The sequence below is a fragment of the Siniperca chuatsi genome, linkage group LG20 (genome assembly GCF_020085105.1).
Source record: "Siniperca chuatsi isolate FFG_IHB_CAS linkage group LG20, ASM2008510v1, whole genome shotgun sequence".
NCBI lineage: Eukaryota > Metazoa > Chordata > Actinopteri > Centrarchiformes > Sinipercidae > Siniperca > Siniperca chuatsi.
Window position 1 is genome coordinate 19288418 of NC_058061.1, and position 16860 is coordinate 19305277.

Genomic DNA, 16860 nt, shown 5'->3' on the forward strand with positions numbered 1-16860 from the left:
CTTTTGTGCCTGTTATTTATTGTCCTTGATAATGTAATGAGATTTATTTTTGTTGAGCACACTTTTATTAAAAAAAAAAAAGGATGATGATTTGAACATTTTTGAATATCTTCTCCAAATGTTTATAGTTTTTCAATGTCAAGTTTTTATTTTTCCTTATTGGGGGCAAAGCAAGGAGTACAAGGACATTCTGAATCATCATATAAACCGCCACCCCAAGAATATATACATAACATTGTACACACAATTTACATACATAAACTGTACATATTTGTGCCAGTACATACACACTCATGCCTCTGCCCCTCCATTTTCATTTGGTTGTTATAAACTGTTGTGTTGTTGTTGTTATAAAACTAAAGCCTCAATGAGGAAGCAGTGGAACTTGAACATTTCCGACTCCCAGTCCCAGACCTGCACCATATACTACCACCACAAGTACTCATTTCTATAGAGTAACTATGTATTTTGGCCTTTACTGCTGTCTCCTTCTTAGATTTGGACTCCAGCATTGCTTACTACCTATAGTATTACTGAATTTGTTGTAATTGAAATATGTATGGTGTGTTTCACTTGTTATGGTGGAAAAGCAACACGTGTCTAGAGAGCAGGAGTCCTAAACCTGGACACACATTAGTGTCTTCCTGTGACTATTGCTTTCTGAAATTCTGTAATCTGGAAATGTGATCTGACACAAAATTCTGTTGGGCCGTCGTTGAGCTTGCGTGGCTGACCGTAACCTTTTAGGTTTCCGAAGCACTAGTCGGCCCTCAGTCAGTGAGAGAGAGCTGTGTGACTGGCTGTTCAGCCCAGTGAAGAAGGGATTTCACCCACTTTCTCCTTATTGTTCGCCTCCACCTTGTCTTTGTTCTTCCACAATGAAAGAATCATGGGCTAAAAAGCTAAACTTAACAGTTCCAGTAGCAACGTTTTATCAGACATACTCCCAATTTGGATTCTCAATTTGCATATGACAAGATCATTTAATGAGATTCACTGTCATTTGAATAGTTGACTAATTTTGTCCCTTGATGTTTCCATTTCTTTCACTATGTTTTTTTGGATTCTGAATACTACTAGACCAGACATGCATGCATGTCAGTAGTCAGCTGTAGTCTGTGTGATATGTTCAAGTGAAACTTTACCAGAAGTCATGGGGCAATGTGAAGCAAAGCATCAGTCAACCTTTACCAGTTCTTTGCTGTCCCATTGTCAGGGCACTAACATTGAGCATGCACCCCCTTTTAACAACTTTTTTTTTTTTCAGTTTCTTCAATCTAAACACTTATAAAAACCCTTGCTGCATGCTGTGACAGTATCCACAGTCTGATTGACAATCCAATACACTTCTCCTATGAGCTGGGGACACTTCCAGTTGTCCTGTGAGGCGGCAAATGAGCCTCATCCCACTGCAACCTCCTCCTGCACCTCCAGTCCAGAGGTGTGTAGGTTCTCCTCAGTCCAGAGAGGCCCTCCCTTTTGGATCTGGGCTCTATGGTGGACAGCCTGCGGGTAGTATGAGAAAGGCGCTCTCAGTAGCCTGTCATTGCCCTGGCCTAGTGCTTTCAGATCAGGGAAACAGTGGACACACACGCAGGTCTCAGTAGGGCTGGAGTCATCTGATGGCTCACGGTCAGTGAGACGGCTTGAATTAGTTACAAAATCTGTAGAAAGACAGAGAGGGTAGTGTGCACACATTGGAGCAAAATATATGAAACAGATGCCAGGATGTTTTTCAACTGCAATTTAGATTTTTCAGTTGCTGATTATTAAAAAAAAGAACCTGGAAAGATCTGTCTGAACTGAACAGCTGTACACAATTTTACTACTTAACTCATGTCCAGCTAAACTATAGGTTGATTGCACCGATGGGGGGGGGGGCTGTGATTTGTACCCATACTACACGAACCTGTGGAGCTCTGCCCCTGCTGGCCACCTGGCTGGCCAACCTCCTGGCCCAGCTGGACAACACAGTCCTGGTTGTGGTAAGCCTCCTTGGGTCCTGGGTTGGAGGTTTTGGCCCTGGGCTTCCTCAGAAAGACTGCCAATGCTAGAGACAAGCTAGAAAACAGCAGCACCATGCACAGGGCCAGCAGGGAGTAATGCAGAATAGTGGACTCTTCCAGGGCTGTCGGCACTGAGAGCTTTGGCACGTGTGAGGTAACTGGGGGGATAGAAGGGAAGAATACCTCTGTGATGGTTCTTAGTCATAGACGAAACAGCAACTGCTGTTGCTTTTGACTGACTACTTCTAGATACCAAGGGATATTCCATCGGACGTTATCTCCACGTGCCACGGTGAAAACCTCTTAAGATTTCTTTTTTGTGAATTTTGTGGTGTTGGGTCCAGGCATTTTACATTAAAAAAAAAAACGGTTCGAGTCCGACCCGGGCCCTTTGCTGCATGTCGTCCCCTCTCTCTCCACTGCCTTTCCTGTCTCTCTCTACTGTCTCTGTCAAATAATATATATATAATAGGATAATTTACACACCATCATGTTCTTTTATTGGGGAGCCGGTAGTAAAGAGATAAGGAGTGCCATGCAACAAAGTAGGAGTTGTTGCCTTCCTTCTAGCTTTAGCGACTGAATTTAGGTAAGCTTGTTAGCTAGCTGCTGACCTTCCAAAAAAAGTCACATCGGCTGGTATTTATTTGTAGTTTGACAAGAGTTTCTTCTTTACCATCAAACGTTTCTAGTTAGCCAACTTGTGCTCTGAAAACTTTGTCCACTGAGGTCTAACCCAACAGAACATTTATGCTTCCATAACACAGTAAAGTAGCAGAAAAAAGAAAGCCACTAAATAATTAAAGGTCTTATTCAGGCCAGCGGCGTCAGTACTCACCCTTGCAGTGCTGGGAGCATTCTGCTGGATGTCTGCCACAAACCTCAGCACACCTCATACATTTCTTCAGCAGCCCATCATAGTAGTGGCCAGGCAGTGCCTTACAATTTGCAGACTCTAATGCAGGATGACAGTGTGTGAAAGCAATCAGGAGAAATGGAGGACATATGATAAACTGAATTCACTTCTGTCCGTTTAGCATTGTATTCATTGTTTTAAGGATAATTTTGCTGTTACCAATGGTAATCAGCTGTTTCTTTCGTGTTGGTTGCTGTTTCTAGTGTGTGTATGTGTGTGTGTACTCACCACAGTAACTGGTGCATCTGGTGTTGACATGTGATTGCTGGCATGCCTTATGACAGTACAGACACTCTTTGACCAAGGCATCCCAGTACTGATCGTCATGGCAGCTTCCACCCATCAGCCCTGATAACCCTCACACTGACAAACACACGCACACACACAAACGACAGAGATACACAGAAAGATAAGTGTGGAGGAAATAACGGCAGCATGTGATAAATATGACAAAATAATGTAAATATGTGAAAAATAGTATCCATTTTATGCACATGTAGCGTGTAGGTATATGTAGGTTGTTGATATAATAATCTACATCAGTAAAGAAAACAGGCATTATGAATGTATAAATGTTATAATAATTTAATAAATTATTTTATTATCATTCAAACTCATTATTATGAATTGTTATTTTCTTTCATTTCATTATAGGAAATTTTATTTCATAATGTCACTTTTCCACCCCTAAAGCTTGCTGGCACGTGGTTAGCCTAGCCTGCATGGAGGCTCAGGGCACGTGATTGGCTGAAAGGTGAGGGGGCAGGCCCTGGTGACAACTCCATGAAAAGTGACATTATGAAATAGTGTCCACACAACACCATCACAGTATAGTGATGTACAGTACTATACTGTATGTCACTATACTGTTCTATAGACCCTACTTTAATGTACTGTACTGTACTTATTTGCTTATGTAACAGAGACCATACAGATAAACACTTGCATACAGATAAGCTATGCTATACTGCACCGTACTATACAATACAAGGTAGAATTTATTGTCATTCGCTCCATATACAATATTCAGTACACAGGGGGACGAAATTGCGTTTCTTCAGTGCTACGGTTTACACAATAAGAACAAACACAGTTTTAAAAAGACATAAAACAAGTACAAAGACATTAAAGTGCATGTAGAATTAAGTTGAATAAAGTGCAATGAATAAACATTGCCATCACACATGTAAAGATGTGCCTCGTTTCATTAAATAAGGTAACGTTCTGATAAGTAAAAATGCGTGTGTGTGCAAGGCAGGAGGGAGGTCTGTTGGGCTTTCTTGACTACGGAGGTGCTGAGTGACCAGCTTGGATTACTTGTGATCTGAATTCTCAGAAATCTCAGAAATCTCTCAGAAATGTGGCACTAAATCTCTACTGCAGAGGCATTGATGAGAAGTGGGGAGTGATCAGTATTGTTCTTTCTGAAGTCAACGATTATCTCTTTTCAGTGTTAAGAGCCAGATTACTGTCCACACTCCAAGTTGTCAGCTGCCTCCCCTCATCTCTGAATGCAGACTCCTCACTATCGGTAATGCAGCCCACAAATGTTGTGTCATCAGCGAACTCGATGTGTTTAGCACAGCAGTCATGGGTCATCAGAGTGAAAAGCATTCGACCCGGGCGCTCATGGTGATGGTTCTGGGGGCGTTATTGCCAATCCGAGCTGTCTGGGGTCATTTGGCTCAAAATGTACAGGATCCAGTTCCGCAGGGGGGTGTTCACACCCAGCAGAGTCTCTCAACCAGCCTCTGGGGAGTGATGGTGGTGAAAGCAGAACTGCAATCAATAAACGGCATCCTCGCATAGGTGTTTTCATGTTCCAGGTGACACAGGGTGGTGCGGAGGATATGGCGTCTTTAGTCGATCTGCGGGGGCGGTGTGCAAATTGATAAGGGTCCGTTGATGTAGGAAGTCCAGATTTCATACAGTTCATGACCAGCCCCTTGAAGCACTTCATGATGGTAGAAGTGAGTGCAACAGGGTGGTAATCATTGAGACAGGACCCCACAGAGTTTTTTGGGACTGGGATGATGGTGGCCTGGTTCAGGGAGGTGATAACCATGTCGGTGAAGACCGCTGCTAGCTTTACACAGGCTTTCAACACACATTATCCAGCCCAGCTGCCCTGTGTGGGTGTGTGTGGGAGAGGGTTCTCCTGACATCAGCAGTGCAGAGGCTAAGTGCTCGTTCATCGGTGGGGGGACAGCAGACTTCTTTGCAGGTACATTGTTTTGTACCTCTAATCGTGCATAAAACGTATTCAGCACACTGGGTGGGCAGTTACCACTGTCACAGGCTGGTGGGGTGGGCTTGTAGTCAGTGATGTTCAGAATGCCCTTCTACAGACAGCGGGTGTCATTATTGAGTTGAAAGTAGCCCTGAAGTTTGTGTGTGTACATGCGTTTGTATCTGTAAAGGCACGGGCCATATTATACTGTACTGTACTATATTATATTGTATTATATTATGCTATAATAAAATATAACTATACTATACAAGTATACTATACTATACTAATACTATACTAGTATACTACACTATACTATACCACACTATACTGCACTATACTATACTATACCTTACTATACATGTAACTATACTATACTGTGCTATACCATACTAGTATACTACACTATACTATATTACGGTGTAGTCCCTCATTCGTCCAGGAGTGTTCTATCGTAGAAAAGGTTTCAGTCGTAGTCATCTGGACACTGTTTTCAGAATCAAGACGTTTCGGCTCCCATCCACAATTGAGAATGACTTCCGGATGGGAGCCGAAACGTCTTGATTCTGAAAACAGTGCCCAGATGACTACGACTGAAACCTTTTCTACGACTATACTATATTACTATGTTACTCTGTGTTACTCACCTTGTTTTATACAAAATATTATCATAGCTAAATCTCCAGAGATCCTGGAAACCTGTCCTCCTTTTTGGACAGACATCATTATTTTACAAGGCAGTCATGTGAGGGTCATTTTTTTGTTATTGTCCCCATGTAGAAGCGGTTCTTTACAGAGTAAAACAGTAAATTATTGAGCAGTGGTGGCTTCGAGTTGCTTATCCAGGATTTTTGACCAAAGAAAGTAGTAAGGCGCGCTTTAATAAAATGTTAAGACGCAAGAATTGGAGTAGCCAAACATGGTCCTGTTTTGTTTCGTTGTCGTCGGGTTTTTTCCATTCCATTTCATATCGATGTATAGAGCTATCTAACCTTATTTATCTGTTGCTTATGGATTACTCTAAGAGGTGATACAATTATGTAGAGCTAGCTATTGTATTAGACGGGTTTTGTTTCGTCTCAGTGTTTGTCATGAGTATTGTTGAGTCTTGTATAGATGTCAAATATGATGTGTCGTGTTTTTTGCATTGAAGTATTGTAAATACATTATGTGGACCACAGGAAGAGTAGCGACTGTTGTTGTTACAGTAGCTAATGGGGATCTAAATGTCAGGACAATCTTACTCAAAGACGACAGAGTCACTGGAATCTTTGTCCTCAAGGTATTTTACTTGCAGCAAGGAGTCAATACATGCACCTCAACAGTACAGAATTGACTGCCTGTAAGCAGTCAACAGTAATCTTTTATACACATAAAAAAACAAGTCAGCTAACCATTCCAGCTTGAGATCAGTTTGACCTTGTGTGGTTCTTATCTTCGAAGATGAGGGTTCCAGTTCTGCTACTTCTCTGTGCTTTAATGATGAAGGGGGGTGGGGAATACAGAGTTCATTGTGTGCAACAGTTTAACATTTTGTATTTTCCCATCACTAAACAAATTATACCTGTATAGTATACTGTACTATATACCAGACTATGCTGTATTATACCATACAATATTATACTATATTGAGCTTGAAGGATTATTGTATAGTAGGAGTATAGTATGCTGCACTGTACTTAACTAGTATTCTATGGGATACAAGCCCCATGTCTTTATAGCATGTTTGCTAAATGCTGCACCTTTGTTTCATCCCACAGGAGGATATTACCTTGATATACCTTGAATATATTGATATTATATTGGTTTAACTGTGTAAGTTGTAGGAAGCAAGTGTGAGCTGTGCCAGTGCAGGACAGTTCAGTCCAGTAAATCAAAGATAAAGGGCCATCAGCAACGTGCCAGCCTTGCTGTTGCTGCAACACGTGAACGTCCATCCTTTCAGAAATGATGTCTTTGTTCTCAAACACAGTCGTCTCCGCTCCGCTGAGCACTGAGTCAGCCGACTGTGAAAGACACACAGATCTAAAACTCTTCCGCCCTCCACTGCTTTCGCACACAACTATAAGCCTGATTTATTCTTGAGTTTATGTGTCACACCCGGATAATCAGAACTCAGTGTCTTACTCACGCCCCCTTTTAGATTTCATGTAAAGTTAGCACAATGTGTAATTATCATAAACACATACTATATGTTTGCTAATATCCAAAACAAAATCATAACTTCGAGTTACCACATGTCATCTTTTACATGTATTTAGTTATTTTTGTGCCTCCTTATTGAGTTCAGTTGTTTCACTTTTTTGTATTTATCTTTTTTTTTCCATTTTGAGAGACTTCATAAGCTTCTCATATTTGGTCTAACCTGCCTTGTCTGTTATGGCGTGTGTGTGTGTGTGTGTGTGTGTAAATGTAACTGGAGACAGAACTGCGTTCACAGCGAAGTAAAGACGTTTCTGGTAATCAAAGAGCTCAATGTGAGACTGTGAGACAGAGCCGCCACAAACTTCTCAAACCCTCGCATCCATCACTATCACACTAGTTAGAAACAGTGACAACGCTGGCTGAAGGTGAGGGTTCGAGTCCCACCTGGGCCACAAATACTGAAAACACGACAGTCAGTTTCCTGATGTGACTTACCATGAGTTGAAAACGGCGTGTAGAGGGATCACTCACCTCGCGAGCTGAAGAAGCGGTGGGAGAATCCTTGGTTTGAAGATGAGAGTGAGAAAGGCCTGTATTTTAGCATGGAAGCTTATTTGGTTATGAACTCTCAGCCTGATCTGGGACTTCCCCCTGTGCGTGAGGAGAATCCCCCCACCCGAACACCCACAATGTGCTGCGCCAATGTACAGTGCCTATAGAAAGTAATCACTCCCCCTTGGACATTTTTGTGTTTTTATGTTTTTATAACATTGAATCACAGCAGATTTACAGTGATTAGCATGTTTTGACAATGATAAACAGAAAATATACTTAACTGTCAATTTATAAACAAATTTGTACAAATATACCTGAATACTACAAAAATATGCAAAATCACAGCGGTGGAAGAAGTTTTCACATCTTTTACTTAAGTATTATCATCAAAATATACTTAAAGCACCAAAAGAAAAAGTGCACATTATATATATATATATATTACTGAATTATAATTAGTGATGCATTTATGTGTAAGTATCACTAATGTTGCAGCTGGTAAAGGTGGAGCTAGTTTCAGCTACTTTATACTGCTGGGTAGCTTCATCTATAACAATATATCATGGTTTATTAGCTGATTTATATTTTGTATTAACAATCTGAATCTGCAAGGAACTAGTAACTAAAGTTATTAAATAAATGTAGTGGAGTAAAAAGTACAATATCTGTCTTAAAGTATAAAGTAGCATAAAATGGAAATGCCCAAGTAAAGTATAAGTACCTCAAAATTGTACTTAACTACAGTACTTGTGTACATGTATTTAGTTCCATTCCACCACTGAGAAATCATTGATTGCACTGTACAGGTGTTGGCCCTCTGCAAGTCAATTTAGTAGAAGCACCTTTTGGCAGCAGTTACAGCCTCCATTCAGTCTATGTTGATACGTTTGGTACATTTGTTCCATTCTTCAAACTCTGTCAACTTTCATGGGCCACAAATGTGGACTTTGACTTGGCGCCTTTAGAGCATTAACATCGTTGAGCTGGTTCATTCTTGACCTTGGAAACAGCGGTTTGACAAAACATCTCAAGGTCCACTTACTTATTTTTTTCTTAAGCTTTCAGCCACATTTGACTTTCCTCAGCAGATGGAGTTTGCTCAGTTGTCATGGAGATGGTTTAGTTGTTATCGCATGACTGATAATTGAAATACTGTAAAAAAACCAAAATGTGTCAAATTAGTTTTTTGTAATGAAGCCATTTCTGTCTTTAGCTTTATGTTTGGGGTTGGTGTCTAGCTGGCATTTAAATCTTCTCCCAATATAAATAGAATATTTATAGCAAACAATTCATAGAACAGAAATCCCCTCCCTCCAGGATTTCTCTGTATTTTGCTGCATTCTTGCCACCTTCTACCTTCACAAGCCTTCCATGTTCTGCTGCACAGAAGGCGACACCACCAGGCTTCATGCTAGGAATGGTGGGTTTCTGCTGATGTGCAGTGTTTGCCTTGTGCCAAATAAAGTGTATGTCAGATCGGGCCATAGAACCTTCCACTTTGTACCCCACGTGCGTAGTAGCCCAGAGGTCACGTGAAAGTCTTTCTCTTTGCTTTCACAGTTCAGTGAATGCTTGGAACTTCTTAACCTTATTCGCTTTTTAAAATTTGTTTGAAATTGTCTTCATGATGCAGTTGTTGTTTTTTTCAGGAATTAGACCTTTTTCACAGGATTTTGACACGTCTTAGCAGGAAAACCACAGGTGCAATTAATAACTTTGACAATGACTGCATTCCATTTAGGTTTGCCAATTCCAAGGTCCTGTTATTGTGCATGCTGGCTCACAGGAATGGTTTACTGGGGCACTTCATAGAACTGAGACACCGTTAATTACTCGCACATGTGCATTTACTGGCGTGGCAAATTAAAAAGTCTAAAGTCCTATTGACCGAAAAGCTTTTCACATAGAGGTGTATTTTGAACTAAAATCACTGTCACCACTTGATTACACACAGTTGATCTCCACTCATCTTATCATGTCACTTCTAAAAGCGTGTCTTATTAAAAGGGGAGAATGCTTATGCGCGCAGTCATTTTGTTCTTTATATTATTGATTATTTTGGTTCAATTTATTCAAATTTATTTTCAGAAATTGGCCTACATATTATAATAAAACTATCAATGTCAGTCAGTCAGTCTTCAAAAAGTCATGCTGGTAGAGCCCTAACTGACAAGTGACCACAGTGACTCACTGTTGACAGCTATTAATGTGCTGCTGAGTGTGTCATACAGTTGATGAATTTTATTAGGAAGATATGAGTAAACCCACTTTCTCAGCATCAGTGCTGCATTTCCACAGCATGCGTTTTACTGTCCTCTGAGCACAAGACGTGATTTCAGTGTCTCATCTCTGCTTCAGTTCTCATATGAACCAGGATCTTTCTGGCCATGTGCAGCCTAGTTTTAGACTGAGGGTAAATACACTGAACACCTGAAGATATTAAAAATGTGAATCAGAGATAACCAGAGATTTACTTTGGTCCAATTTTTACTATATAAAGCCATTAAAAAAGTCACACACACACACACACACACACACACACACTACCTGTTTGTTCAACTAGTACCTACTGTAATTATTAATAATGTATTTATATAAATAAATCAGAGAGCAAAGAGAGGATATCAGAAAAGAGTAGAACTTAAAGTTCAATAAGAGAGAGAATAATAATAGATGATAAGCAATCAGGAGGAGATCGAGATTCAAAAGGACTTGAATAAAAAGGGTTAGGTTTCAAACAATGCACTGACTTTGCCCCTTTGCTGTGCAGCTGTTCGAAGATACCGGAAATTCTGAGGTGACGAGTCATTAAAAGGTGTTAGTTTTGTTTTACACCAAATGAATTTGGTTCTGCTTTGTGTCATTTAAAACAAATAGCTGGAGGCAACAGGATGGGAATCCACTGAGAACAGCAGGTGCAGTTGTGCTGGTGTGAGTATTTCAGAGGAGCTAAATGGTCAGAGTCCTAGTTCACTACTTTAATATTTAACGTTGGATACACATAGTTTATGGTTACAAAATGTAGTTACAGTTCTGCTGCAAGTTTGGTGCATATGAGCCATCAAACATTAACCACCACCATGAGCACCACACAGTGTATAAAAAGTAGTCGCCCCTCTTTGACTTTTATGATCAACCAGTAGAAGTCGCTAATGCACTTACATGGACATGATCCCTCACTGGCTTCCCACCCATAAAAAAACAAGTTAGAGATACAGCTGTTGAGAACTGACCCTGGGTCTGTGTATTAGACCAGTCCAATAGCGGGATTTCTGATTGGCCAAGGAAGCTGTAAAGGCCTTCTCCCATAGATTGAAAGCCAAGTATTAAAACATAAAAAAAATGCTATAAATACAACCTAGCCTCTGAAATGGAATGGTACTAACAAATAATTCATCTTCTGGATTAAATTTGTATATTCTTTTCATCCCCCCAAAATGCACCACAGAGCGCCACAGGAAGTCATTCCTGCCTGTGGCCATCAAACTCTTCAAACTCTTTAACTCCTCCCTCTAAGTGTCAGTCTGTATGACCCTAAGTCACTAAACTGGACATTGGATCATTAACATCATTGCAATACTTGCAATAATTGTGCAATATTCTCTGTTTAATACTGCTGTGCAATATACTCTGTTTTCAGATATTTATTTATTCATACTTCTATTACTGCTGTGCAATATCCACCGTCTCATAATCATCTTCATAAGCTACACTTAACTTGACAGTACTCATTATTGCACTATTACTTATATTATTACATTGTATTATTATACCGTACATACTTATCAACTTATCAACTGGTAAATCCACTTTTGTACTTAATTTATCTTACCTGCATTATAGTGTATTATATTTTGATTTGCTTAGTACTTCTATCCCTGTGCGCACTGACGTGATAGTGAGCAGCTGCAACAAAAGAGTTTCCCCTCTGGGATCAATAAAGTATTTCTGATTCTGATTCTGATTATACAGTGTCTTTTCATCCTTTAAATGCACTCATGAATATATTTGACATGAATGGGTGGGCAACATGGCAGCAGTCAAAGTTTAGTTTAAAGAATATAAAACATACTATAGGAATCTAAATATGTAATACATCTTTCTTCAACTGAAATTGAGGAAATGAAAGAAATATGAGAAAATGCAGGAAAAACAATTTTATGAAAATGTATTGCATATATGTGCAAAAATGGGACTGCAAAATATAAATATATTTTAATATAAATATATTTTAATATGAATTAAGTCCCAAAAATGGGACTTAATTCATATTAAAAAGGCCCACAGAGTGCCATGCATAGCAACTGACAGGGAGGTGGAAAAGTTGCCAAAAAACAAAACTGCACACATTTATGACATGTCACAATATGCATATTTTTAGATATGTGCATTACTGCTTACCTCATCAAAAACTCCCTATAAAGGAACTAAATGATCAGAAAAAATTCCAAAGAGGAAGGAAGGATTGTTTATGTATGTTCTGATGACTAACATCAGAATGTGTTTGAGGATGCTGAAAAAGCATCGTACACTCTATAGACATGCGTTGATGTAAAGGATTTTCAAAATATATCAAATAAAAAAGCATTCTAAAAGCAAAGAATTCAAGATTCAGGTGAAGGACTGTCAAAAACAACAATAAAATATCAAACGTCAGCCTCTGCCTGCTTGTACAGTATATTGTATTGTAGTGAATAACATAAATGGCAAGTGATTGGTGTAAATCCAGAAGAGGTTAAAGAAGCTGTTTGTGTCGCCTGGATCACATCTCTAACAAAACAACCACCTTCAGAAACCTGAACACCCAGAATAGACTCACTGCAGATGGGTAGTCAAATTCACAAAAGGAAGCCAGTTCATGAGTAAAAAACAGAACAACGTAAAATGGCCAAATCATGACTAAATCAGTCAATTGGCAACCTATGCAAAATGTTGGCTGAGTTAAAGACATACATTTTGCATAGGTCTCGCTGTACTGAAATATCTGCATGTACAACATCAACAAGGAGCATTGTTCATACTTTTTACACCAAATGGTAAATTTATGAGGAATAATAATGTATTTTTAGTGGTTTTGGAACATCAAGACGTCAGAGAGTGCTGCACCCACATAGGAGCACTAAATACAAAGTTGGGAGGCTTGGATTAGTTTCTTAACATCAGACTGGAGTACCACTGTCACAGAAAATTCTATACAACAGCACCTTCACTCCAACAATACCAGAATCAGACCAGTAGATGGAGACGGCCTGCAATATTTGACATCAGTTGGGTGCAGGCTCAACAATAATTTCCAACCCAATCTCTGTGTACTTACATGCACCACTTTCACGTTCATCACTCCTAATCCAGCAGTTAATTATGCAGGGAGGCAGAACAGCGGCAAGAATAAATAAGTTACAATTTTCAAATTTGGGTGAGAAGATGAATTGCGAAAGATAAGGGTGTTTGGGCTGAAACTAGCCACAGGTTAAGGATTTGGAAGGGAAGAAAGGAGCCTCACTATGAGATATAGAGAGTATCGTCCGGTGTATGAACATGTATGATCTAAGGATGAGAGCCCACCAGCTGTGCAGTGCTCGCCTGAAATTTCTTCTAGACCACTGAACAACGTTTCCACCCACAAGGGGTATCTTTGTCAGATCAAATAGACCGTGTTGCACTTCCACATTTGCTTTCTTCAATGTCAGCTATACTGACAGAGTAGCTGTTTTCTCTTCACCCGTGTTGAGGAAAACCTGGTTCATTATAGAAGAGTGGAAAACCCAAACAGACACCATACTTTGTTTCATCTGTGCAGGTGGAGGTTGCGAACTGGAAACACATCTGATGCACTGGGTCTAGTTTTAGTGCTCTCATCTTGTTCCTCTAAAAATGATCCAACTGCTGTCGTGCGAACCGCTTGATCAAGAGGCATCTATTTGTTCCATTTTGTGCATTTATCATTCATGTCATTTGTCCTGCGGTGTAGAGATTCTATTTCACTATATATCACTGATGTTATAATTGCTCCAAGTCGATAAATCACTCTGATTCTCTGAATCTAAAAACCACATAAAAAGTCAATGGTTTTACCTTGTCAGTTAAAAAGTAATTAAAGCAGCTAGAATCTTTTTTTTAAATTAATAATGGATCACATGACTACTCCTATGTGAAAGTGGTCGCTCATAGTGATGAACCGACAGAGAATTAACACCCGATTCTGCAGTTCCACACAGCTCTACGGAGCGTTTCAGCGTCTTTCAGCTTATTGTTTGGGTTTTCAGAACCGCAACTTTACAGTTGTAGAGCTGTCTTGACGTTGTTTTCATCCGCAGCAGGCAGCTGTTTGCAGTGAAAAAGCTCTAAAAACGACTGTACACTGCCTGCCCAGCACGAAACAACAGACAAAGTTAGCGACCAGCTGGAGAACATTTAGCAGCTAAAGAGTCAGATACTTCCCTGCAGAGTTGGTGGAGACCAAAAACAGAGCTAAAAGGAGAGTGAATATTGGACTTATTCACCAGGTAGCCACAAACACGACTCCAAATGAAAGTGAATGTAAATGTGTAGATAGGCAACTGTTTGCTAACACATTTGCCATATCTAAAAGGAGATAATATGTCAGTGTTGTGTTCACAGCTTGCTTCTGCTATTACAGGTTTAATGAAGAGAATTGACATCCGTTATATAAAATATGAACGCCTACAGGAGAAAAACGTGAGAGCTTTAACTGACTTCTCAGTGAGGTGCTGCATGACGAATATCCATTGTAGTCACGAAAACTGAGCCTTGTAATACCAGCCTTGGGGGAGTTTGGCCGAAGGCCTTTCAGAACAAACTGAAAAAATGCGATCAAGTCAAGCTGAAAGCGAGACTTCTTCTTGGCTTGGAGGAGTTTCACTTGAAACTTTAATTTAGCCTCAGGGACTTTAGAATGTCCAGGCTCTTTACGATCAGAATATCTTTTGTTTCCATCCTGTCCTGTCCCATCCACATACTATCATGCTATGCTATACACTAAGTTTTTCATACACTGATACCAGTTTGGCCTACTTGCCTTAACTTTGTTCTACTTTGAGTCCATATTATGCAACAGAACTTTTCAGAAGATTTTTCAGGAGTAGTTTGACAAGTAACTTTTCCATCTGGTTATCGAAAAGGTCGGCTTTATCATACACTATCAAAGCTTTGGCACAGCGCTGACCCATTATAATAAATCTATTGTTGACTGCACTGAGGGAACAGTGGCTGCATTCGCTGACATTTTTTACATTAACATTCAAGCGTGACTCTTCCAAAACTCATATTTAGCTGGCTAAAGGTGGATGTGAAAATTCACTTAATACTTTGTGCATTTAATCCTCATTTCCATCCTCTCACCTGCCACCACCACAATAAAACACCCCCAAGCACGACATTCATTACAGAATAAATTACTTGTTTTCACAGTGAAACTGAATCCTCAGCAGTGCTGATTGGCACAGCGTTCATAGTCGTGAGTCATATGGAGGCGACTCAGGCGGGAGAGAAAATGAGAAGTGATATGAGGGAATTTGCTGCAAGTAGGCTCACTCGTGTGTGAAAGGTATTAAATTCTGCCTTACCTACTTCTATATGTCAGGGGATGTCTAAAAAAGTCCACATTAAACCAAAGAAAACATACATCTGACATGATTTTGTCGCAAGGATCCTCATATGAGATTATTTAGATTGTCAGCTACAACTGGATACAAAATTATACAACTGTCTTTACTGCAGGAGCCTTGTAAGCATTCATTTGGTGATTTGGAGTTGATCTACATCTAAGACATCTAAGTTAAAGGAAAAGATTTTGGTATTTTTCAACCTGCGTATCATTCTCATAACTGTGGCCCTTCTGATAACTGGGTAATAATAACGTTGTGCTTGCCACCTCCGTTATACAGATTTGTGGTTACACGACTCCGACAAAACAAGCTGCACAAGCCTGCCATCAAATTTAATATAAATCATATCAAGTGTTTGTCTGAGTGCGACAGAAAATAAACACAGAAAGTACCCCCTGGATTAGCTTTTAAAGCTAGGTGCATAGGGATCTACTTAAAGGGTAATCAGCTAGCTAACCATGTTTATTCATCTGCACATCCCAGTTTGTTTACATGTGTGAAAATAGCAAGATTTCTCTTTATACAAGAGTCTACAGACACACTAGCGGTTCTGTGAGGGTTAGGTACAATAGTGATTTGAGCAAAATGCAAACGTCAGCATGCTAACGTGCTCACATGGTAATGTTAATATACTAATGTTTAGCAGGTTATGTTTACCATGGTCGCTGTCTTAGTTTAGTGTATTAGCATGATGGCATGAAACTTAAGGGGATCACCCAAGTTATTACAATTCATCCTGTGGGAACCATGAATGTCTGTACAAAGTTTCATAGCAAGCATAGTTCAATCTGGACCAAAGTGGCCTACATTGCCATTTCTAGAACCACATTGCTAGCATAGCTGACAAAAAAGGGTTATATTTGGTTGAAAAGGTAAAGTTTTTTAAGACTAGGTCATATAACTGTTGTATTAACATTATTTATGTTTCTGTTTCTGAAGAAGTTCTACAGTAAATGTTGAATAACAGTCATTGAAATGCTGCTAAAACAATCTTATATGCTATTTAGATGTCTAAAATACTTTTGAACCAAATTTAGCCTGGTTTTAACCTAGACATCCACACGTCTACACAGCTTTTTATTTGCAAATCACCAACTCAATACTTACAAGGTGAGTTAACAACAACACTTGAGTGCAATGAAAGTGATTATGAAACAGTCTTTTTCATATTCTAATCATAATAAGGGTATGAAATGAGACGACCCTGTCTGAACAGGACTCCTTGACCTGTCCCTGACATGTTTCTCCTCTCTCCCCCTGGCCTTCACCATTTTGGTTTTCTTTATTTCTGTTGTTCGCTATATTTATTTTGTCTTAGTTTAATTTCTCTTTTGGTTAAGTTAATTATTCATTTGTGACAGAATAAAGATTATAATAACT

The 16860-nt window shown here is 39.5% G+C and overlaps 1 protein-coding gene across 2 annotated transcripts; it reads right to left on the minus strand.

The window, feature by feature from the left end:
- Position 1: 1 nt before the first annotated feature.
- Positions 2–7940, minus strand: LOC122867916 (tumor necrosis factor receptor superfamily member 13B). 2 transcript variants are annotated; one of them, XM_044179368.1, is made up of 5 exons: positions 7793–7940; positions 3151–3285; positions 2845–2961; positions 1910–2164; positions 2–1664 (listed from the first exon to the last, which is right to left on the minus strand). In XM_044179368.1, the coding sequence occupies exons 2-5, from the start codon at positions 3263–3265 to the stop codon at positions 1402–1404; spliced, it is 750 nt and encodes a 249-aa protein (XP_044035303.1). In that variant the 5' UTR covers positions 3266–3285; positions 7793–7940; the 3' UTR covers positions 2–1401. The 2 variants fall into 2 exon arrangements, with proteins under 2 accessions (XP_044035303.1, XP_044035304.1); XM_044179369.1 differs by having other exon boundaries at positions 7829–7906.
- Between the last annotated feature and the right edge of the window lie 8920 nt (positions 7941–16860).